The 17788-nt window shown below is 56.9% G+C and overlaps 1 protein-coding gene and 1 long non-coding RNA gene across 3 annotated transcripts; one reads left to right on the forward strand and one right to left on the reverse strand.

The window, feature by feature from the left end:
- The first annotated feature begins 2614 nt into the window (after positions 1-2614).
- On the forward strand, positions 2615-15190 carry NATD1 (N-acetyltransferase domain containing 1). 2 transcript variants are annotated; one of them, XM_055804914.1, is made up of 3 exons: positions 2615-2835; positions 10801-10919; positions 11724-15190. In XM_055804914.1, the coding sequence occupies exons 1-3, from the start codon at positions 2739-2741 to the stop codon at positions 11838-11840; spliced, it is 333 nt and encodes a 110-aa protein (XP_055660889.1). In that variant the 5' UTR covers positions 2615-2738; the 3' UTR covers positions 11841-15190. The 2 variants fall into 2 exon arrangements, with proteins under 2 accessions (XP_055660889.1, XP_055660888.1); XM_055804913.1 differs by lacking the exon at positions 2615-2835 and adding an exon at positions 4152-8786.
- A 676-nt stretch (positions 15191-15866) lies between these two features.
- On the reverse strand, positions 15867-17778 carry LOC129784514 (uncharacterized). The gene is made up of 2 exons (XR_008747346.1): positions 17732-17778; positions 15867-17406 (listed from the first exon to the last, which is right to left on the reverse strand). It is a non-coding gene; the product is annotated as an uncharacterized LOC129784514 (long non-coding RNA).
- Positions 17779-17788: the final 10 nt, after the last annotated feature.

A 17788-nucleotide genomic window follows, 5' to 3' on the forward strand; every position in this document is an offset into this window, starting at 1 on the left:
AGGCAGAGAGAATCCTCACAAGCAAGGGCAGAGCAAAGCATCCCGGTGGATCCAAAGCGCTTCCCAAAAATTTGTCGAGGGGTCTGGATTTTTGGCACCACTGGAAGGCTCTCTGCATTGCTGAGGTGCTGCTGTGGTGGGTTTGCAGGTTCTGGAAGGAAAGCCTGGCAGAGGGAGGGAGCATGGGTGCATCCCAGGGCCAGACCTCACTGGCCACCACTGGCCTGGCCTGGGAATGCCCCTGCAGCAGGACCAGGTGTCCCCTGCACAGCGAGCTGGGGAGGTGGCCCAGAAAGCCAGCAAGGAGCCCCTCACCTTTGTGCAAAACCTGCTTCTCCTTTCCCCTCTCCTGAGGCTTCCCAGCGAAGCCACTGGCTTACTCCTGAGCACCCCGCACGCCAGAGGCCACCAGAGCTCCCTCGCAGCTCCCAGCACGGTGCAGGATTTGGGCCCTGCCCCAGGCTCCCCCCTGCCCTCACCTTCCTCCCTGCAAAACCACTACTGTACCTGGCCCGGCTGTTTGCAGCGCGTTTGCCTCCCCCCTGCTCCCTGTGCCGGCTGTTTTGCCATTTTTATCCCCCTGCACCACTATATGGCGGAGCAACAGCTGCCTGGGAGGGGATGAGGAGAGGGAGAACCTCTCACCACCGACATTTTTTAGCCTTTCAATGAGGAGGGGGGTAAGGAAGCCCTCTCCCCTAGCAGGCACCCCTTCCCACGGGCACCCATTCCTGACGGGAGCGGGAGAGCGGGAGCCCGATGGGCACAACGCCAGCACTCGGCACCAGCCGATGGAGCGGCACAGACCCAGCAGAGCGAGTGCCCCCATGGCTCAGCTGATGGGCTCTTAACTCAGGGAGCAGGAGCCAAAGGGATGAGTAACCAAGGGCCAAGCTACACGAGGTGGTATTTAGGTGCAGAGCAGCTGCCGGTGAGCCGTTAACTAGTTCCAGATTAATTCTGGGTGTTGCTGTTTGCCTGGCGCAGAGGCAGCCGCCGGCGTGCAGACAGCTTGCACGGGCTCAGCTCCTGCCCCCGAGAGCTTTGGGGTCAAACACACCGCAGTGTCACGGCTACAGCACGATGAGCACAGACACAAGCACCCCCGTTTTCTCCCCCAGCTTTGCACCTGCTGGGCGTGCTGGGGTGATTGAGCAGACCCTGATGGACGCGGTGTGGTGGGTGGAAGCTCAAGTGCTTCTGGTTTTGAGGGTGCTTAGTGCAACCGTCCCCCAACCAGCACTTACGGCATCTGTGTGTGTGTCCCCCCCGGTGTCCACCGTGTCCTGTGACAGCTGATGCAGGAGGTTTCCCTCGCTTTTGGGACCGCTGGGATGAGCATCCTGAAGCCGGCTGTCTGCGGCCACCCTGACCAGCCTCCTGCTGCTTTCAGGGGGTTGCAGTGCTGCCGGGTGACAGGACGTGGCATCGCCCCACAGCGGGGCACTGCTGGGCCCCCTCCCTGGGGAAGGGCCTGCTCCTGGGGGGACAGAGCATCGCACGGGGGCCGTGACCTGGGGCTTCCAGTGCCAGCGCAGGGCACCAGCACAGCACCAGTGCAGCAGCGCAGAGAACCCAGTAGCCGGGCAGGGGACCCAGTACGGTAACTACTGTACAGCAGATGGCACAGCAGGGCAGCACCAGTGCCCCAGTGCAGAACTGGTAAGCCAGTACAGAACCAGTAAGCCAGTACAGAATACCCAGTGCAGGACCAATGTGGGACCAGTAAGTCAGTACACAGTACCCAGTGTGCGACCAGTACAGAGTACCCAGTGTGGGACCAGTACAGGACCAGTAACCTGGTACGCAATACCCAGTGCAGGACCAGTGTGAGACCAGTAAGTCAGTACAGAGTGCCCAGTGTGGGACCAGTACAGAGTACCCAGTGTGGGACCAGCACAGGGCCAGTAAACTGGTACACAATATCCAGCGTGGGACCAGTGCAGGACCAATAAGCCAGTAGACAATACCCAGTGCAGGACCAGTGTGGGACCAGTAAGCCAGTATAGAGTACCCAGTGTGGGATGAGTAAACCAGTACACAATATCCAGTGTGGGACCAGTGCAGGACCAGTAAGCCAGTAGACAATACCCAGTGCAGGACCAGTGTGGGACCAGTAAGCCAGTGCAGGACCAATGTGGGACCAGTAAGTCAGTATAGAGTACCCAGTGTGGGATGAGTAAACCAGTACACAATATCCAGTGTGGGACCAGTAAGCCAGTAGACAATACCCAGTGCAGGACCAGCGTGGGACCAGTAAGTCAGTACAGAGTAGCCAGTGTGGGACCAATACAGGACCAGTAAACTGGTACACAACACCCAGTGCAAGACCGGTGTGGAACCAGTAAACCAGTACAGAGCACCCAGTGCGGGATCAGTGCCAGTAAGCCGGTACAGAATACCCAGTGCAGCACCAGCAAGCCAGCGCAGAGTACCGGGTGCGGGCCCCGCACAGGGCACTGGGGCCGCACTGGGGCCGCACGGGAGCCCGTGCCGTGCCCGCCCGCGCGGGGGCGCCGTGGCCGGCGGAGCGGGGCCGGTGCGCTGCCCCTTTAAGAGCCGGGCGGCGGTACCAAAACAAAACGGCGGCGCGGCCATTGGCCGGGCGGCGGGCACGTGGCGCCCAGCTGGCTTCCTGCGGCCGCGCGCCGGTGGCAGCCCCGCGGCCCCGGCCCGGCCCCGCCGCTCCCCCCGCCCCGCCGGGCCCCGCCGCGCCCCGCCGCTCCCCCGGCCCGGCCATGGCGCACTCGGCGCCGCTCGGCCTCCTGGAGCAGGGCTGCCCCATCCAGGTGGAGCACGATCGCAAGCGGCGGCAGTTCACCGTGCGGCTGAACGGTAAGGGGCGGGGGCCGCGGCTCCCCGGTTCTGCCTCCTCGGGGGAGGGTGGTCTCAGCCCCCCGTTTCTCCCCGGTCCCCCTCCCCCCGTGCCGCCGGGTCCCACCGCACCTTCCCCTGTGCGCTCCCCCCGACGCCGTGTGTCTGTGCCCCTCCCTGTCCCCCCGTGTGCGCCCCAGTGCTCTCCTGAGCCCCCCTGTGCCCCTCCCGTGTCCCCCGGTGTGCTTCCGTGCCCCCCCCGTACAGTTCTGAGCCCCCTGTGCCCTTCCCGTGCCCTCGGTGTGCTTCCGTGCCCCCACCGATCCCCCATGTGCACCCCAATACTCTCCTGAGCCCCCCTCTGCCCCTCCTGTTCCCCCCGGTGTGCTTCTGTTCCCCCCCCCCCCCCGTACGCTTCTGAGCCCCCCTGGGCCTCTCTCCGTGCCTCTCTGCCCCCTCAGTACTCTTCTGAGTCCCCCTGTGCCCACCCTGGTCCCCCCGATGTGCTTCAGAGCCCCCCTGCCCCAAGCCCCCGTATACGCTTCTGAGCCCCCCGCCCCGTACTTCCGCAGTGACCCTGGTTGCTGCTGGTGCCCCCCATCCTTCCTGCCCCCTGGGAGCTGGCCTGTGAGGTCTGGGGGTCTCTTGCCTGGTGTTGGCATGTGGAGCCCTGTGCTGGCATGGGTGGGTTTGCAGGGGGGGATGACACGCTAGCTTGTCCCCCCCAGGAGCAGGTAGGTGCCCTGGGGCGATGTGGAGGGGCTGCACCAACCTGGTGTTGGGGATGTGACAAGCTGCTGGGTGGCTCTTCTGGGGGGATTCCTGCGGGGAAGCCCCCCGGTGTGAGCAGCCCGTGGGGTCCCGGTGCTGTGGGTGCCTGGCACCTGGTTTGGTGGGACCCACAGCACAGAGCCAAGCTGTCATGAGTGGCTGTGGGGCTGTGGAGGCCCCGCCAGTGGCTCTGCCACGTGTTGAGTGAACAAAAAAAGTGAGTGCCACTAAAATTTCTCTATGTCATGCCGATTCTTTTCCACCCATCCTCTTAATGGTTAATCCCAAATATTTGACGATCCCAGCATCTCTTCCCTGTCCATTTGTCATGCTGAGAACTACTGGGTAAAACGGCCACCTCAGTGCCCAACAGAAATTACAGGGTAGTTGCCTTTTTTAAAACAATAAATAAAAATGATACTTAGAAATGATGCAGACTGTAGGAGGCATTCTCAATAAAACGACAGGAATAGTCTGCATTTTATTTTAGACTCTTCCCTTCCCCCCCCCCCCCCCCCCCCCCCCATTTTCATTTCAACCACTAATTACAAAGTGCAGGCTGGAGGCTCGGCAGTGGTGGAGCAAGGAAGGAGGAGACGTGTGTGCTGGGTGCGGAGAAAACAATTTCACCAACTGCTTATTTCAAACAGAGAGAGATCAAACGAGGTCCCGGGTGACGGGTCCCCGCTGCCGTCTCGAGAGCTGTAACGCTGTTGTCGCTGTCGGTAGAGTTCAGGTGCACCCGAAAGAGAGGGGAGAGCTGTGGACCAGTGGTAATTAGGGAAATGTAATCTTTTTATCATGGTTTGCTGAATAAAACCTCTGCCAGCCACCCCATGGGTAGAGCAGCGTTTGGCAGCTGGGTGGTGATGAGTCGGGTCTGGAGAGGATGAACTTTGTGAGGGTGTCACTGGTGGGATCCACATTGGGAGTCACGTGTGAATCAGCACAAAACTTGCCGCTTCAGGAGGGGACCATGGTAGCTCGGGGAAGCCACAGCCTTCCCCAGGTTGCAGGTGGATCCCTGTGATCAGGGCTGTGGTTTTGTTTCTGGGAGTTCAGGTGGACTGAACCCTTTTTTTGTGAGTTCGGCGCTGCTCACCTAAGGGAGCAGAGCTGAGCGTTGTCCTGGCATGATGGTATTCCTGCTGCTGGCCTGACTAACATCCACGCGGAGCAGGTGATCTGTCTCTCCTTCTTGTGAGGCATTTGCAGATAACAGCCAAGCCCTGGAAGGTGGTCAGAAGATAACAATCTCTGTGGGAGTGCGTGGCAGGGTGTTTATTTCCTGCACTGCTCTCTTCATCGCTCCCGCTCCTGGTAAGATGCGCGTCAGCGGTACTGAATGCTCTGGCAGGTTTTCCCTGCTGCGTGCAGGGGAATGGCAAGAAACAGGTCAAGCACAGATTTTGGCGTCAATGTGACCCACGTGTCCCTCTGAGAGTGCTTCTGTCCCATGTCATGCACTGTGGCAGAGACGAACAGCAGGCTGCAGGGCAAACCTGCAGCTCAGCGATGGACTCCAGGGTTGGCTTGTCCCAGGTGCCTTGGTCCTAATTCCAGCTAGATGTCAAGCATGGGTGATGCTTTGGGAAAACGCAGGAGCCTTGGGCTCAGGGGCCAAGGAGACAGGCTTTGCTAGTCTTCAGTAATAGCTGGTCTCTGGGCTGATGGTTGGTGGTTTACGGTAGTGTGATGGTGGGTAGAAAACTTTCTGCAGTAATATTTTTATGGATGTCCCTGTAGCAAGAGGCCTGAGAAAGCTGTGAACTAGTTGTGAAAGTGTTCTTTTTCAGCATCGTCCTGTGTTTGTCTCTGCACCCCCATGTAACCTCATCTCGGGACTTCCTCCTTGTATGCCAGAAAGATGAATTGCCTTAGGTGTTTTCTGGGTTGCCCTGTCTCTCCCTTCTCTGCTCTTTGTTCCCCTCTCTCCCCTTGTTGCTGTACGTGCCTCTTAAAATTCTGATAGAAACAGGTGCTTCACTTAATGCATTCCCTTTTTCCTTGCATCCCAAATGCAGAAGCATTGAGAAGCTGAAAGTAAAGCTGACTATAACCAGACCTCACCGAGCTTCGCTGTCCCTCCAAGAGGAGGGTAGAAAGAAGCCCAACTGGATTTGTCATCGGTTAAGATGTGACTAACAGCATGAGCTAGCCAAAGAACTCCCCATGCAGTGACTGTGGTGGAAAACATCAATTTGTTGAAGCTAAAAACTTCTGTGGGAATCATACAGGCTATATCATGCAGGAATAGTTGGGGTGGTTTTTTTGGATCTGAGATAAAAGTTCTGGTCAAAACAAGAAACCCAAAGAGACCCTCACCCCAAAGTAGTCAGCTGGTCAGCCCAGCTGCTGGCACAGCTGCTTGGGGCAGAGGAACAGCACTTCTAGCAGCAGCCTCTTTGATTTCTTGATGCCCATCAGACACATCAGGTTCTCCAGTTGGGAGACGGGCTCACTGCATGTGCTGAGCAGTTCCAGTTCCTCAGGGATGTGCGGACTTCTGGCACACCCACACTCCCATTCATCCAACACGTGGGTGCAGCAAGCCACGCTTCCCAAACCGCCTGCTCCTCCCCAGCTGGGTTTGGGCAGGATCCAGTGGCTGGGAGCTCCTGCTTTGCCTGCTGCTGGTCTGAGTCTTGGGAGCTCCTTGTCAGGAGTCCAGGCTCAGGGTTGTTAGGAGAACTAGAGCTGGTCATGCCTTGGTGTTTTCAGCTCTGCTGGGCAGATGCTGTCCGGCGGGAGGAAGCTACCGATTCTGCAGTGGGCACAAAAGGATCTGGTCGCTGGACACTGCATCAAGATGTCCCCACTCTTCTCCCATGCTGCCATCATCTCAAGAGAGCTCCTAAACGGAAAACTGCTTCAAAGCAGAGTGCCCCCCCACTGCTGCTCCTGCAAGTATGGCCCCTCCATCACGGCTGTGCCATCTCCACTCAGCTCCTGTTGGGCTCTGTTGTGTTTTCTTTCCGTAGCAACGTGCCAGTGGCTCCCTGGGGGGCAAGGCCAGCCCGCTGTGTGCAGTCAGCTCCAGCCTGGGGTGCGCTGGTTCCTCAGGACATCTCATCCTCTCAGCTCGCCCCACACGCAGCTTTTGGTGGCCACCTTTTGGCTCAGCAGCCAGAATAGCTGCGCTGCTGCCTGCCTCTGGGCTTTCCTGGGTCTGAGAGTGGGAAACAGGGCTGGTGTCTGATCTTTCCCTGCTTGCTCTTGGAGAATGGCTTTGCAGCAGAGCCCTAAGGGGGCTGGAGCTCAGGGGCTGTCTCCAAAAGCTGGCAACAGAGCACAGAAATCGGCCTGCAGGCAGCAGCCCGCCCTTGCCAGGCCTCTGCCCTGCTCCGGTGTGGGGCACACAATGGTGTGTCATGGGCTGGGACCAGCACAGAGGGACAGGGCCTGGGGCTGGAGGGACACATCCTGCTGTGCTGCAGCATCCCCATTGCCAGGCAGGTACTGTGCATGCCCTGGGAGAGGGGATCAGAGAAGGATGGGCTGGAGTGGGGTGGCTGGGAAGACATGTGCCATGTCCCTTCCTCGGCTCAGGGCTGGGGCCAGGCTGGCTGTTTGATCCCCCAAGGCTCGTGAGCCACCTGGCCTGGGGACTTGTGGGGGCGGCACAACTGAGCCTGCGGTGCAGGGGCCTCATCTGCTGCTCAAAACCATCCACCCTGCTTGGGTGGAAACTCTGTGCTACTGGTCCCAGTAGAGACCCTCCATGGAGAGCAAGTTTAGAGCTGGTCCCTTGCCCACCTCCCAGGAAAGCTTCCCCTTCCCTGTGCCCCCTGTGCTTTGAGGGAGGGCGGGCTGGGGACCAGCTGTGCTGCCATGGCTGCCATTTTCATCCTGCAGCCTTTTGCTCCTCTTTCTTGCTGTGCTGATTTGCATTGACTCAGACTTCCTCGCTGGTGGTGGCCTTGAAGCTGAGGCACTGTGCCGGGGAGCATCTGCAAGTCAAACATCATGCTCGGGCTCGCTGGGCACTGCTGGGGCTGGCCGAAGCCCGAGCTGGTTTTGCCGAGCTCTAGCTCGGTCTGTGCAGGCTGGGAGGATCCCTGCCCTGATCCTGCCCTGAAGCGTAAGGGGAGAGGCAGACAGGAAGGATGCCAGCTGGTGGCATCTCTCTTATGTCACGTTTTGGTGCGGCTTCTGCTTGTGTCCTTCTCTTGGCAGGGGACCTGCAACAAGCTGGGGCTGGGCTGCTCCTGTGAGGGGTCAATCCTGCCTCCAGCTCCCCCAGCTTTGTGACATTCCCTTTGCTGGGAGCAGGCCCCCGTGTCCAAGGTACCACGGAGCAGCAAGGCTGGCTTCTTCCAGCATCGTGTTGCAGCAAGGTGCTTCTGCTGCCCCGTGTCCTCCCTCCGGCCCCAGGGAGGTCTTCTGGTGGGGAAATGAGGGTTATGTATGGAGCTGCTTATGGAGAGCCTAGGAACAGTCCTGGTTTGGGGGTACAGCCTGCTTCACCCAGCTTTTCCCAGAGGCTCTGGTCCCTGGTGAGGACAGCGTGGAGAGGATGTGCAGAGCAGCTGGTTTTGAAGGAAACGGGCTTTCCCTTGGCTGCTTCTTCCCCTTGCTTTGTGAGCCTTTGGCCACCTTCAGCCTTCTTCAGGAGAGGAAGAGGAACCTCAGCCTTTAGGAGAGGCTGTTCCTGCAGGACCCGTGCTGAGGGCCGGTGTCACTTTGGAGGCAGGGCTGCCCCAAGTGCCCAGCCCAACAGCAGGCAGCAGAGAATCTGGGTGGGATGCTGTCCTTTCAGATCCTGGCTTGTTTTTCCTTTGACCATGGCTTTTTCCCACTTCCAGCCTTTGTGGTGTTGCAGTCCCACGTGTCCAGCTGTGCCCTGCCTATGGGTTTGACTTGGCATGTTCTTGCCCAGCAGGGTTGCAGGAGGTGTTTGTGGTGACCCTTAAGCGTAACCGCTCACCTCTGGCTGTGTCCCACATCCATCAGCTCCTGCTGCAATCTGGGTGCTCAGTTCGTGGCTCTGCATCACCTGCCATCACCGTCCTGCAGCAGGGAGCTGGAGATGAGGGACAAGGAGAGCTTGGTGCAGCCCAGCCTAGCCCTGGGGCTGTGCAGGAGTGGGGACGAAGCAGCCATCTCCTCCCAAGCTGTGTCACCTGCAGGGCCTGCACCAAACCCTATGGCACCAGTGTCCCTGATGTCCTTGCTGGGTGGCTCCAGCTTCTATCACCAAGGTGAGCATGTTACAGATGCTTTTATGTACTTTGGTTGAGCTGCAGTGGTTTTCCGAGCTGGGACCGGTTTCCCCACAGCATTAGCAACACTGCTTTTCTCTGCAGAGCTGGTTGTAAAATCCTTTGGGCTCTGTGTGTGTTCATCTGTGCACTGGTGGCACCCTGCAGCTCCCGTCCTGTCTGGGGTTTTGTGGTGTTACTGTGATACAGCAAATATCGAGGGAAAGTCTGTCCAGGACAGAGCTGAGGTGCTCCAAACACTGCATAGTCTTCTGCTTTAAAATGCATTTGTGTGTGTGATGCTTCTAAATAGATAGTAGCTATATATAAAAGTTATGTTTTTAAAAAATGAGGCCTTTTTCTCTGTCATCACTTGGAGAAGAGTTTAAACTTATCAAAGCCTTAGACAGAGGCTATGGAAATTTTTAGCCTGGGAGGAGAGCAGAGTGGAAAGGCTGGAGCATGTGAAAGCTGCTGTTTTAAGAGCATTTCACAGCCTGGATCCACATGGAGAAATGCTGTGGTTCTCCTTTTTTTTCCCTCCTGCAAAGACCTGCAGCTGTAAAATGGGGCAATAGGATCCCACCTGTGCTGGTCTTGGTAAGTGGGAACAGGTGAGCACCCTGTCAGCCCCTTCCCCACCCCATTACCTCTGCCCATCCCAGCAGTTCACCCCAAACCCTCCATCCTGAGACAGGGCGGAGGATCGAGGATCTGTAGGGAGAGTAAGGGAGCTTGGCTTTTTGGTGTACTAGAGGCTGAGAGGGGCAGGACTGATGCCTGTGAATACTCAGGGGAATGGCAGGGAGGGAAATTATTTATGTCCACCCAAGAACAATGTTGGCACAAGAACGAGCGGGTAGAAACCAGCAGGAATAAACTCAGCCTGGAAATGCAAAGGTTTCCATGCTTTGTAGGAGGATTGAGTCTCTGCCTAAAAGGAGCAGGAACAAAAACTTGAGCTGTTTTTCTTGAAACACAAAATTCAGATGGGCTCATTTCTAGTGCCTCTCAAATACAGGGGTCAGGAGAATGAGGCTGGAGTTGTCAGCTGAAATGCAATAAAATAAAGCGTGTTGAGCTCAGCAATGGCAGATGGTAAATGCAGGTGAACCTTGCGGCCCCTTGCCCCCCAGTAACCATTGGAGGGAGAAGAAGAGTTTCCGTTATTTCAATTGAGCTTGTCTCTTTGATTGGAAGCTTGCATTTCTGAAACTCACTTTTAAATACAGAAACCCTTTAGAAATGAAACGTTTGCTTTTGCGTTGAAGAGAGAAGCTCAGGTCCTGCAGCTGAAGCTGGCAGGGGGTGTTATTAGCTTTCCTCTCATTTACATGTGTGCTGAAACTTCTTTTTTCCTGTAACTGAGCTGCTGTGAGAAAGGTCAGGGTGTTGCAACAGGAAGCCTGTGTGTGTGCACGCATGTAAATGTGTGTACACAAACCCCTTTGCACACCTGTGTGCGATTTCCTGTGTGTTTGTGGGATTCATTTCTCCCAGCATCTTCCCCAAAATGCGTCTATCCAAATGCTGCAAAACCAGGCCAAGAAGTCTTGTCTTGTTTTATATACCATGACAAAGAATGCTGTGCTGTGGAGAGAAAGGAATTGGCTGTTACCTGCGTCAGTTTTGTCCTGATCTTCCCCCTCCTCTTTTTGCACTGTCTCTCCCTCCATCCACACATCTCAGCCCTCCTGCCAGCTGCTTTAGTACCCTAAACGTGTTGTGTTGGCACATCGGCGATTTGGGGAGAAAAATTGCCCCTTGTCCAGGGGCTTGGAAAGGCCGGGCAGACCTGCCTCTGCTCACACCTTGGGGGGACAACAAGGACATCCCAGTGTCACCGAAAGCAGTCTCCCACCCAGCGCCACAGCCGTTCCCACAGGCGTGAGGGTTATTGTAGCCACCCCAAAGCTGCCCGTTGCCCTGTGGGCTCCCCAGTGAATGGCTCCATCAGATGGTGGGCTGGGGCCTGGGGCTGTCCCAAGCCTCACCCCTCTCTTGCACCCCCCAGGTTGCCATGACAAGGCAGTGCTGCTCTACGAATACGTGGGGAAGCGGATCGTGGACTTGCAGCACACAGAAGTACCAGACGCCTATCGAGGGAGAGGAATAGCCAAGCACCTCGCAAAGGTACAGCCCTGCACACACAGAAGGGCAGAAGCTGTTGCCATCCCGGCCATGGCTAGAGACCCTGGCTGAAGCCGGGCCCTGTCACGTTGGAATTGCATGTGTGTCCCTTGGGAACCGTCCCTGCTCTGATGGGAGATAGGGGCAGCTGGCAATCTGTGATCAGACATTCCTATTTCTGGTGGCGAGAGGGGCTGGTGGGTGCCAGCACATCCAGGCGCTCACCCAGGCTTGGCCCTTTCCTCCTCGCAGCGAGCAGCCCTCATGCCTGCTGTGCAGGGGCTGACGCAGAGCCTCTCCTGGGGGCTGGACCCCCTCCTCTCAAAGGTTCAAGGCCCTCCTAAGTCCCTTTCCTGCCTTGGGCTCTGCTTTTGAGGCCCACAGCCATGCAGGGAGAGCTGGGGAGCTGTGAGCACGGTGATGGGGGGGCTGCAGGATGATGCTTTGGTGTCACAGCTGCACCCTGGCCCCATACGCCAGGGCAAATGGGTGACAAAGGTGGCCTTTCGTCACCTGCAGTGCAGTAACCACCAGGCTGGATGCATTGAGGGTTACCTGGGGGGTCCCTGCACACCTCTGGCTAAACTGGGGACCCTGTGGAGGCTGTGGCAGGATGGCTGTGCTCTCTCCCCAGCTCTCTCCCCAGCCCTCTCCCTCCACCTGCATCGCACAGTGGGTATGTAAGGGTGACCTGCTGCCTCCCCCAGCTGCGTGCGGGGTGTGGGAGTCAGGACCCCCCTGAGGCTCCAGAGGAGTGTGGCTGGGGGTGCTGGTTGTAACCCGTCTGTCCTCTCCGGTTGGTTGCAGGCAGCCCTGGACTTTGTGGTGGAGGAGGACCTGAAAGCTCACCTGACGTGCTGGTACATTCAGAAATACGTCAAGGAGAACCCGCTGCCGCAGTACCTGGAACACTTGCAGCCTTAAGGCAGGACTGCTCTGACACCAGCGCACCCGTCTCTGACTGTTCAACGCGGCCTTTGCTTCTCTGCGGTCTCAGGAAACCCCCCCCTCCCACACTCGCAATTCCCATTTTTTCAAGCACATCCATGTGGTGCACGAGTGTGGGCACGACCTCCTCCTCTCTGCCCACGTGTGAGCATGGCTACAGCCCCTGGGCCAGGCTGGCTCTGGGCACATGTGGTGCTCCCCAGTGCTCTTACCAAGCCAGAGGGGTGGAAGAGGTTGACTTTTTTCACCAAACTCCATCACAAAACCAGGGGATGACTTGATCTGCACCTCATCCTCTTCCCTCTGCTTGGTGACAGCTGTGAACTTACTGAGGGATGTTGCTTAGGGGTGGTCACAAGGTACCAGCCCCCCCCTTTCCACCCGGCAGCTGGGGCACATGCTGTGGATTAAGCCTTGTGGGACAGAGGAAGGTGCTGGAGGAGCCCAGCCCTGTGGCAGGTTCATCCCCTGCAGCATCTGCTGGGCACCGAGCCTTGCACAAGCCCACATGGAGTACAGATAAGAACATGTGGGCCATGGTGGCACCTCAGAGGCTTTGCTGTACTGGCCGTGGAGACACGGGGATCATGACACTTTCAAGCCTAGAGACAGGAGCCATGCGAGGAGTGGGCTTTGACTGCAGGGGTTGTGGCAGAGCATATGCAGCATGAGTGTGCAGAGGAAGAAAGGTGGCTGAGTTGCAGACACTGCTTCCTGGGGATGCCAGCTCCTGCCCAGCCTTCTGTACGTAGCCCCAGCATGACATGCCCACGGGGTCGTGGGCTGTCGTTGCTGTCTCTGCTCCCTGCTGTTGGTGTTGACCATGCTGGTGTGGACACAGCCTGCTCAGAAGAGCACCAGCCTCCACAGCCAGCCCTGGCCTAAGCAATGAGGGGACATCCCATGCTTTTGCAGGCACCAGGGTGGTTTCCTACAGCTGAAGAGGAAGACTCCCCCATCTCCCTCAACTCCAGCCCTGCACCTCTGTCTGCACCCCAGATTGTAAAGTCTGAGCTGTCATCGCATCCTGAAAGCAATGGGGGCAAAGCCTCCAGGACCTGCTCCTGGGCCATCCCCAGGGCTTGATGCTAGAGCCACTTGCCTCCGTGGGGATGTTGATTCCTTCTTACAGCCTTTGGAAAGAAGTCCTGGCTTAGGGCATTACCCCTCTGCTCACTGGCCTCCTCACAGCTCCAAGCCCAGGGCACTGGCAGCATTGCGGGGTCCTCAACCAGCAGCAGGAAGACCCTCGCGTCGTGCTGTTACCTCTGAGGATGATGATTCTGTAGCACAGCTCAGCGCTGTCACAGTCGGATGTAGAGGTAACACTGTAGGGCACTGCCTGCTTCTGGCTTGTCCTGCCTTGCCCAGGCTTCCCAGGGCCTGAGCTAGACCCCAGAGCATCTCCTCGAAGCTCTTAGGATTTTGCGGTGTCCAAGGGCTGTGCTGTGGGTGGGGGGACAGTGCTGCTGGTAAGCCAGCCCTGAGCAGCCACTGGGGGCTGCAGCCAGGCAGAACAAGATAAAAAAACCTTTCACCTGGAGGCCAAATCCAGACCTAGCCTATATCTCAGCAGGAACTTAAGTTTACAACCTGTGCCACAGACCGACTGAAGCCCCAGCCAAGAGGCAGCTCAGCCCTCTCCCCAAGCCCAGCACAAAGTCTGTGGTGGCAAAGGCAAGAGCTCCTACAACCTTCTCTCCTGGTTGGGTTGGTCAGAGATGGAGACCCTGTGCCTGGTCTTGGTCAGGGAGGCCCTGAGCTGTTCCTCTGGCCACTGGCTGGAGGTGAAGCCTGTGCTTTTGGGCTGCCTGCTACCACTGTAACACAGCCCTCTGCCTGCAGGCTTGAGTAAAAGCTCCCAAACTCCATCCCTGCCCTGCTACACCACAGGGTGAGACCCCTGCTTGTGTCTGCCACCTGCCTGGGGAGGGACCTGTGCCTGGTGGCAGACCCATCTCTAGTCTGTGCTGCTTAGGAAAGGCATCGAGCCCTGCCGCTACATCACATTTCTGCTGCCCTCTTGCTGCTTATTTCAGCCAGGCTGTGACCTTCAGTGTGGTTTAGAGGGACTAGGAAGGGGTTGCACGTAACAAACTAAAGAAAAGGGGCTCAAGAAGAAATCTGGGCTGCTACATGTTCAGTCTTTAAAATGCAAAACACTTCAACATCTAGTTACAGGAGCAAGGCTGGCCCTGTTACAGCCAAGTGATGACAGAACTGTCCCTGCTCTTGATCCCAAGGTGAAGCTGAACCATTTCCTCTCTTGTAAGCCAAGATATAACGCTGTCATATCTTTGTCACAGTGGGGCTGGGTGCTTGGAAGAGACGTGTATCTGGTTGCCTCGTGGGAGCAATAGCATGAACCCAGTACTGCAAAGCCTCTGCTGGTTTTGTGCTTTTTCCACTGCGTGACAGTTCCCAGAAGTACCCCACTGTGTCCACTGCATGAGAGCGGCTCACTGGAGGGTGTGCTGCAGTTGCTGCACCAGCAGTGTTGGAGTGACCCAGTGTCCAAGCCTGGCTCTGGAGCCTTTTGTGCTGCCCTGGCAGGAACCTTGGTGCTGGATCACAAATGGCAATCACTGCCTTAAATCAGGCACAGCACACTGTTTTGCTGCTGCTTCCCTTCGAGGTGCTACAATCCTTCTGATGGAGATGTGTGCCAGTGTCTGTGCCAACCGTTTCACTGCTGTACCCATCCTCTGCCCCGGCCTCCCCTTCCCCTGGTCTTTGAAGTCAGCGAATAGCAATACCCACAGGTCACCAGCGATGCCACGGTCTGTGGTGCTTCTGTGATTTGGCACTGCCAGGCTGGAGATGGCTTGGGGTCCCTTGGTGTTGGGCAGCCCTCCCTCTGCCTCTCCAGCAGCCGCCCTTTCCAGCTGGTCTTTTCAGGAAGGAGCTTTGAGTCCTGTGCTTCCCCTTGGTGCTGACTAAGCCTGGAGGACTTGAGGGTCCTGGACTCTCCCTGGCAACAGGAGTATGGAAGTGGTTCCGTTGAATACTGAGATCCCCAAACCCATTTGAACTACAGACTTTGGTGGGTGGGGAAATGCAGATTGCTGTCAAACCTGCTTCCACAGCACCCAACTTGAAACATCCCATCCCTTGTCCACTTTCCAGCATTGTCTTCCTCTGTCCAAGGTTTCCATTCTGTTGAATTTGGTGGTTACGATGTGCCTTTCCTTCTCAGGACCTGTTACAAATGACCTTTCTGCTTTTGTTTATGTCTAACATTTATCTTTATTCCCTCCCTCTGTCGTACTATAAAACATGAACATAATGCATGGAATACAATACAATAAAAAGTGTGGCTTAACTGACCCACAGTGGTTCACTGTGCTGCGCTTGATGGGAGGCAGGAGGAGGTGCCTGCAGAACCAGGAGACCTTGGGCATCCCTGGCACTGTCACCGCTGGGCTGGGTCACTTTGGCAGGGAGCCTGTTTCACAGGTCCTGTCAAACAACTCTGATCTCCAGTCCATGTCCAGGGTATGATTTTTGCTACCTTGTTGCTGCATATTCATTTTCTACATAAATGTATAAACATTCTCTTTTTTTCACATCCTCTAACAAATCTAAACCCAAATCTCTTAGACAGTAACTACTGCACATCTGTCAGTGTCTTGGAGAAGGCGAGAGAAAAGGCAGAAGTTACCGGGTCTGCATGTTTGTGTACTTGGTGTCCACTTTCCTACTGCCTAACCTTCCACTCCAAAAAAAAACCGGAGAAAACTACTCACTTATGAGGAAGAGGATTTTGTGCAACAAAAGCCCCATCTAGGAGGTGAGGATGTTGGAGGGTCCCTGAGACCCTTGCTAGGATCAGGATGAGTCTTGGTCTGGTGTTGGCCGCAGCTCCCTGTGACCTGCAGTCAGCCACTCATGTCTTTTGGTCACCTAACTGGGTGCTACCTGCATCACCCTTTTCCCATCATGGAGCACCTTAGAGCCAGATCCTGGCATGCTCCCATTGCAAATGAACGGGGAGGCACGGGCTGAAGCTACTGAATTTTATTTCAGGTCATAGAGCTGGCTGACCTCGTGATGACTGCATAGAGCTTGGGTGAGTGGGATCACAACTGGTTCCTCTCCTTTGCCGGATGATCCACCCCTGCTCACACTCATCAGTCCAGCTTTGAGATTGCAGGCCAAGGAGTCTTTGGGAGTTATCCTGCAAATGCAGCCTCTCCTGAGCACTCAACGCTTGTCTTCTGGATTTAAGGTGTTTGAAAACATAAAGGCAGGAAATAATTTAAATAGCCAGCCGGTGGAGTTGTTCCTTGCTGTGCTGGTCCAGAGCAAGGCAGGCAGGCAGGTGACTCAGAGAAACACAAGGCGCTTCCCTCCTGGATGGAGCCATTGTTCCTCAGCCCTGGGGGCACAGCCCGAGCACTTGGGATCCCAGCACAGCATGTTAATGTTGCTTCCTAAAGCTGGGTGCAAGCTACAGAGGCTGAGGCTGGAGTTTCAATAGATGAAAATGGCAGGGCTGGGGAGGTGGGGGGAGAAGGGGCACAGCTTATTTACAGTTACGGTTGGATCCAACATGACAAGTGACAAGTGGCCCCTGGGCTGCAATTTGAGCAGGCAGGAGTGTGGGTTTTGCTGCTCCCAAGAGACAGCACAAAGCCAGGCTGTTGCTGGTAACACGCTCTGTTTACATTCCACATTCCTGACAGTCCGATGCTCCAGCCTGTCCCAGCAATGCTGCCGGTTGGCCGCATGCTCTGCCAGGCTAGGCACACTTCCCAAACACCAAAGGCACCTTTTACCTCCACCAAAGCAGCTGACCCCCAAATTACCGCTGAGAAAGCAGGGGTGCAGGAGGGTCCTGCAGTTTGGTAGAGCAGTCTTGCGATGTCTGGGAAGGTGAAGGCAGCCATGAGCTTGTCCTCTTTAGTTACATTACATCACTTGGAAATAACGTTGTCAAAAAGAGGTTTTCTAGGAACAGGAGATGCAAAAACAGTGCTGCTCTTCTGACATGCACTGTCAGGCTGGAGGAGGGCTAGTTGTGCTCTCCAAAGGGTGCTCAGTGTATGTCCAAGAGAGGGGAGGCTGCAGAGCAGGAAGCTGCTGTTTGTTAAGGGAGAACTAATTCCTGAGAAACCTCTCCTGGGACGACTCAGAACTGGGAGGAGCTACAGCAGGCCCCAGAGAAGCACAAGGATCCTGGAGATACACCATTCAAGCACCCTGGCACAGGCCCCCTTGGGTGACTCTGCTGTGCTGGGGAGTGGCCCCAAGGCTGGAAGCTGAGGACAGAGTGGGTCCTGGGACTCCCCCACAAAACCTTCCGCATCAACTGCTGCTGGATCGACAGGAGCTGGGAAACTTGTAGGAATGGCAAACTTGCATTTTGTTTCCTAGTGAAGTGTTTGGCTATAAACTCTTATTCCTCCTCAGAGACGCAGCAGTGGTCGAGACTCCCCACTCTTTCAGGATTGATTGAAGGGGCCAAATTGGCACCAACACAGGCCAGTCTCTCTTCCCTAGGGCGGTGCTGCTCTGAGGAGGTCCTCCGCTCCTCCTCCACCTGCGAACATAAATCGTATGTTTCTTTTCGAGGGGGAAAAGGCAGCGTTCAGACTCTGCGGGGCTACCAAACCTCAGCGACAGCTGGCCCCGCTCCTGCTGGAGGCCACCCCCGCAGTCCTGCCCGGCCCAGGCTGCCTCGCCCGCGGCGGAGGCCTCATCCCCCTCATGGCGGGGCCGCGGGGCAGGCCGGGACCGGCGGCGGCGCTCCTCCCATAGCCAGACCGCTCCCGCTGGGGCCGCCGGCAGAAGGGACCGGGAGCTGGAGCCAGGGCCGGGGCCGGGGCCGCGGGGCTGCTCCATCTGCCGCTGGCAGAGGGCCCTACCCGCGCTCCCGGCCTGGGCCCCGTCCAGCGCCGCCATCCTCGTACCCTCTGAGGGGA

Source organism: Falco peregrinus, chromosome 5, assembly GCF_023634155.1.
Source record: "Falco peregrinus isolate bFalPer1 chromosome 5, bFalPer1.pri, whole genome shotgun sequence".
NCBI classification, from domain to species: Eukaryota; Metazoa; Chordata; class Aves; order Falconiformes; family Falconidae; genus Falco; species Falco peregrinus.

Coding starts and splice junctions, on each gene's coding strand:
- NATD1 (XM_055804913.1), top strand. CDS start 8,615: ATGAGGGACAAGGAGAGCTTGGTGCAGCCCAGCCTAGCCCTGGGGCTG. Junction 8,787..10,800: donor CTCCAGCTTCTATCACCAAG/GTGAGCATGTTA, acceptor TGCACCCCCCAG/GTTGCCATGACAAGGCAGTG. Junction 10,920..11,723: donor TAGCCAAGCACCTCGCAAAG/GTACAGCCCTGC, acceptor GGTTGGTTGCAG/GCAGCCCTGGACTTTGTGGT.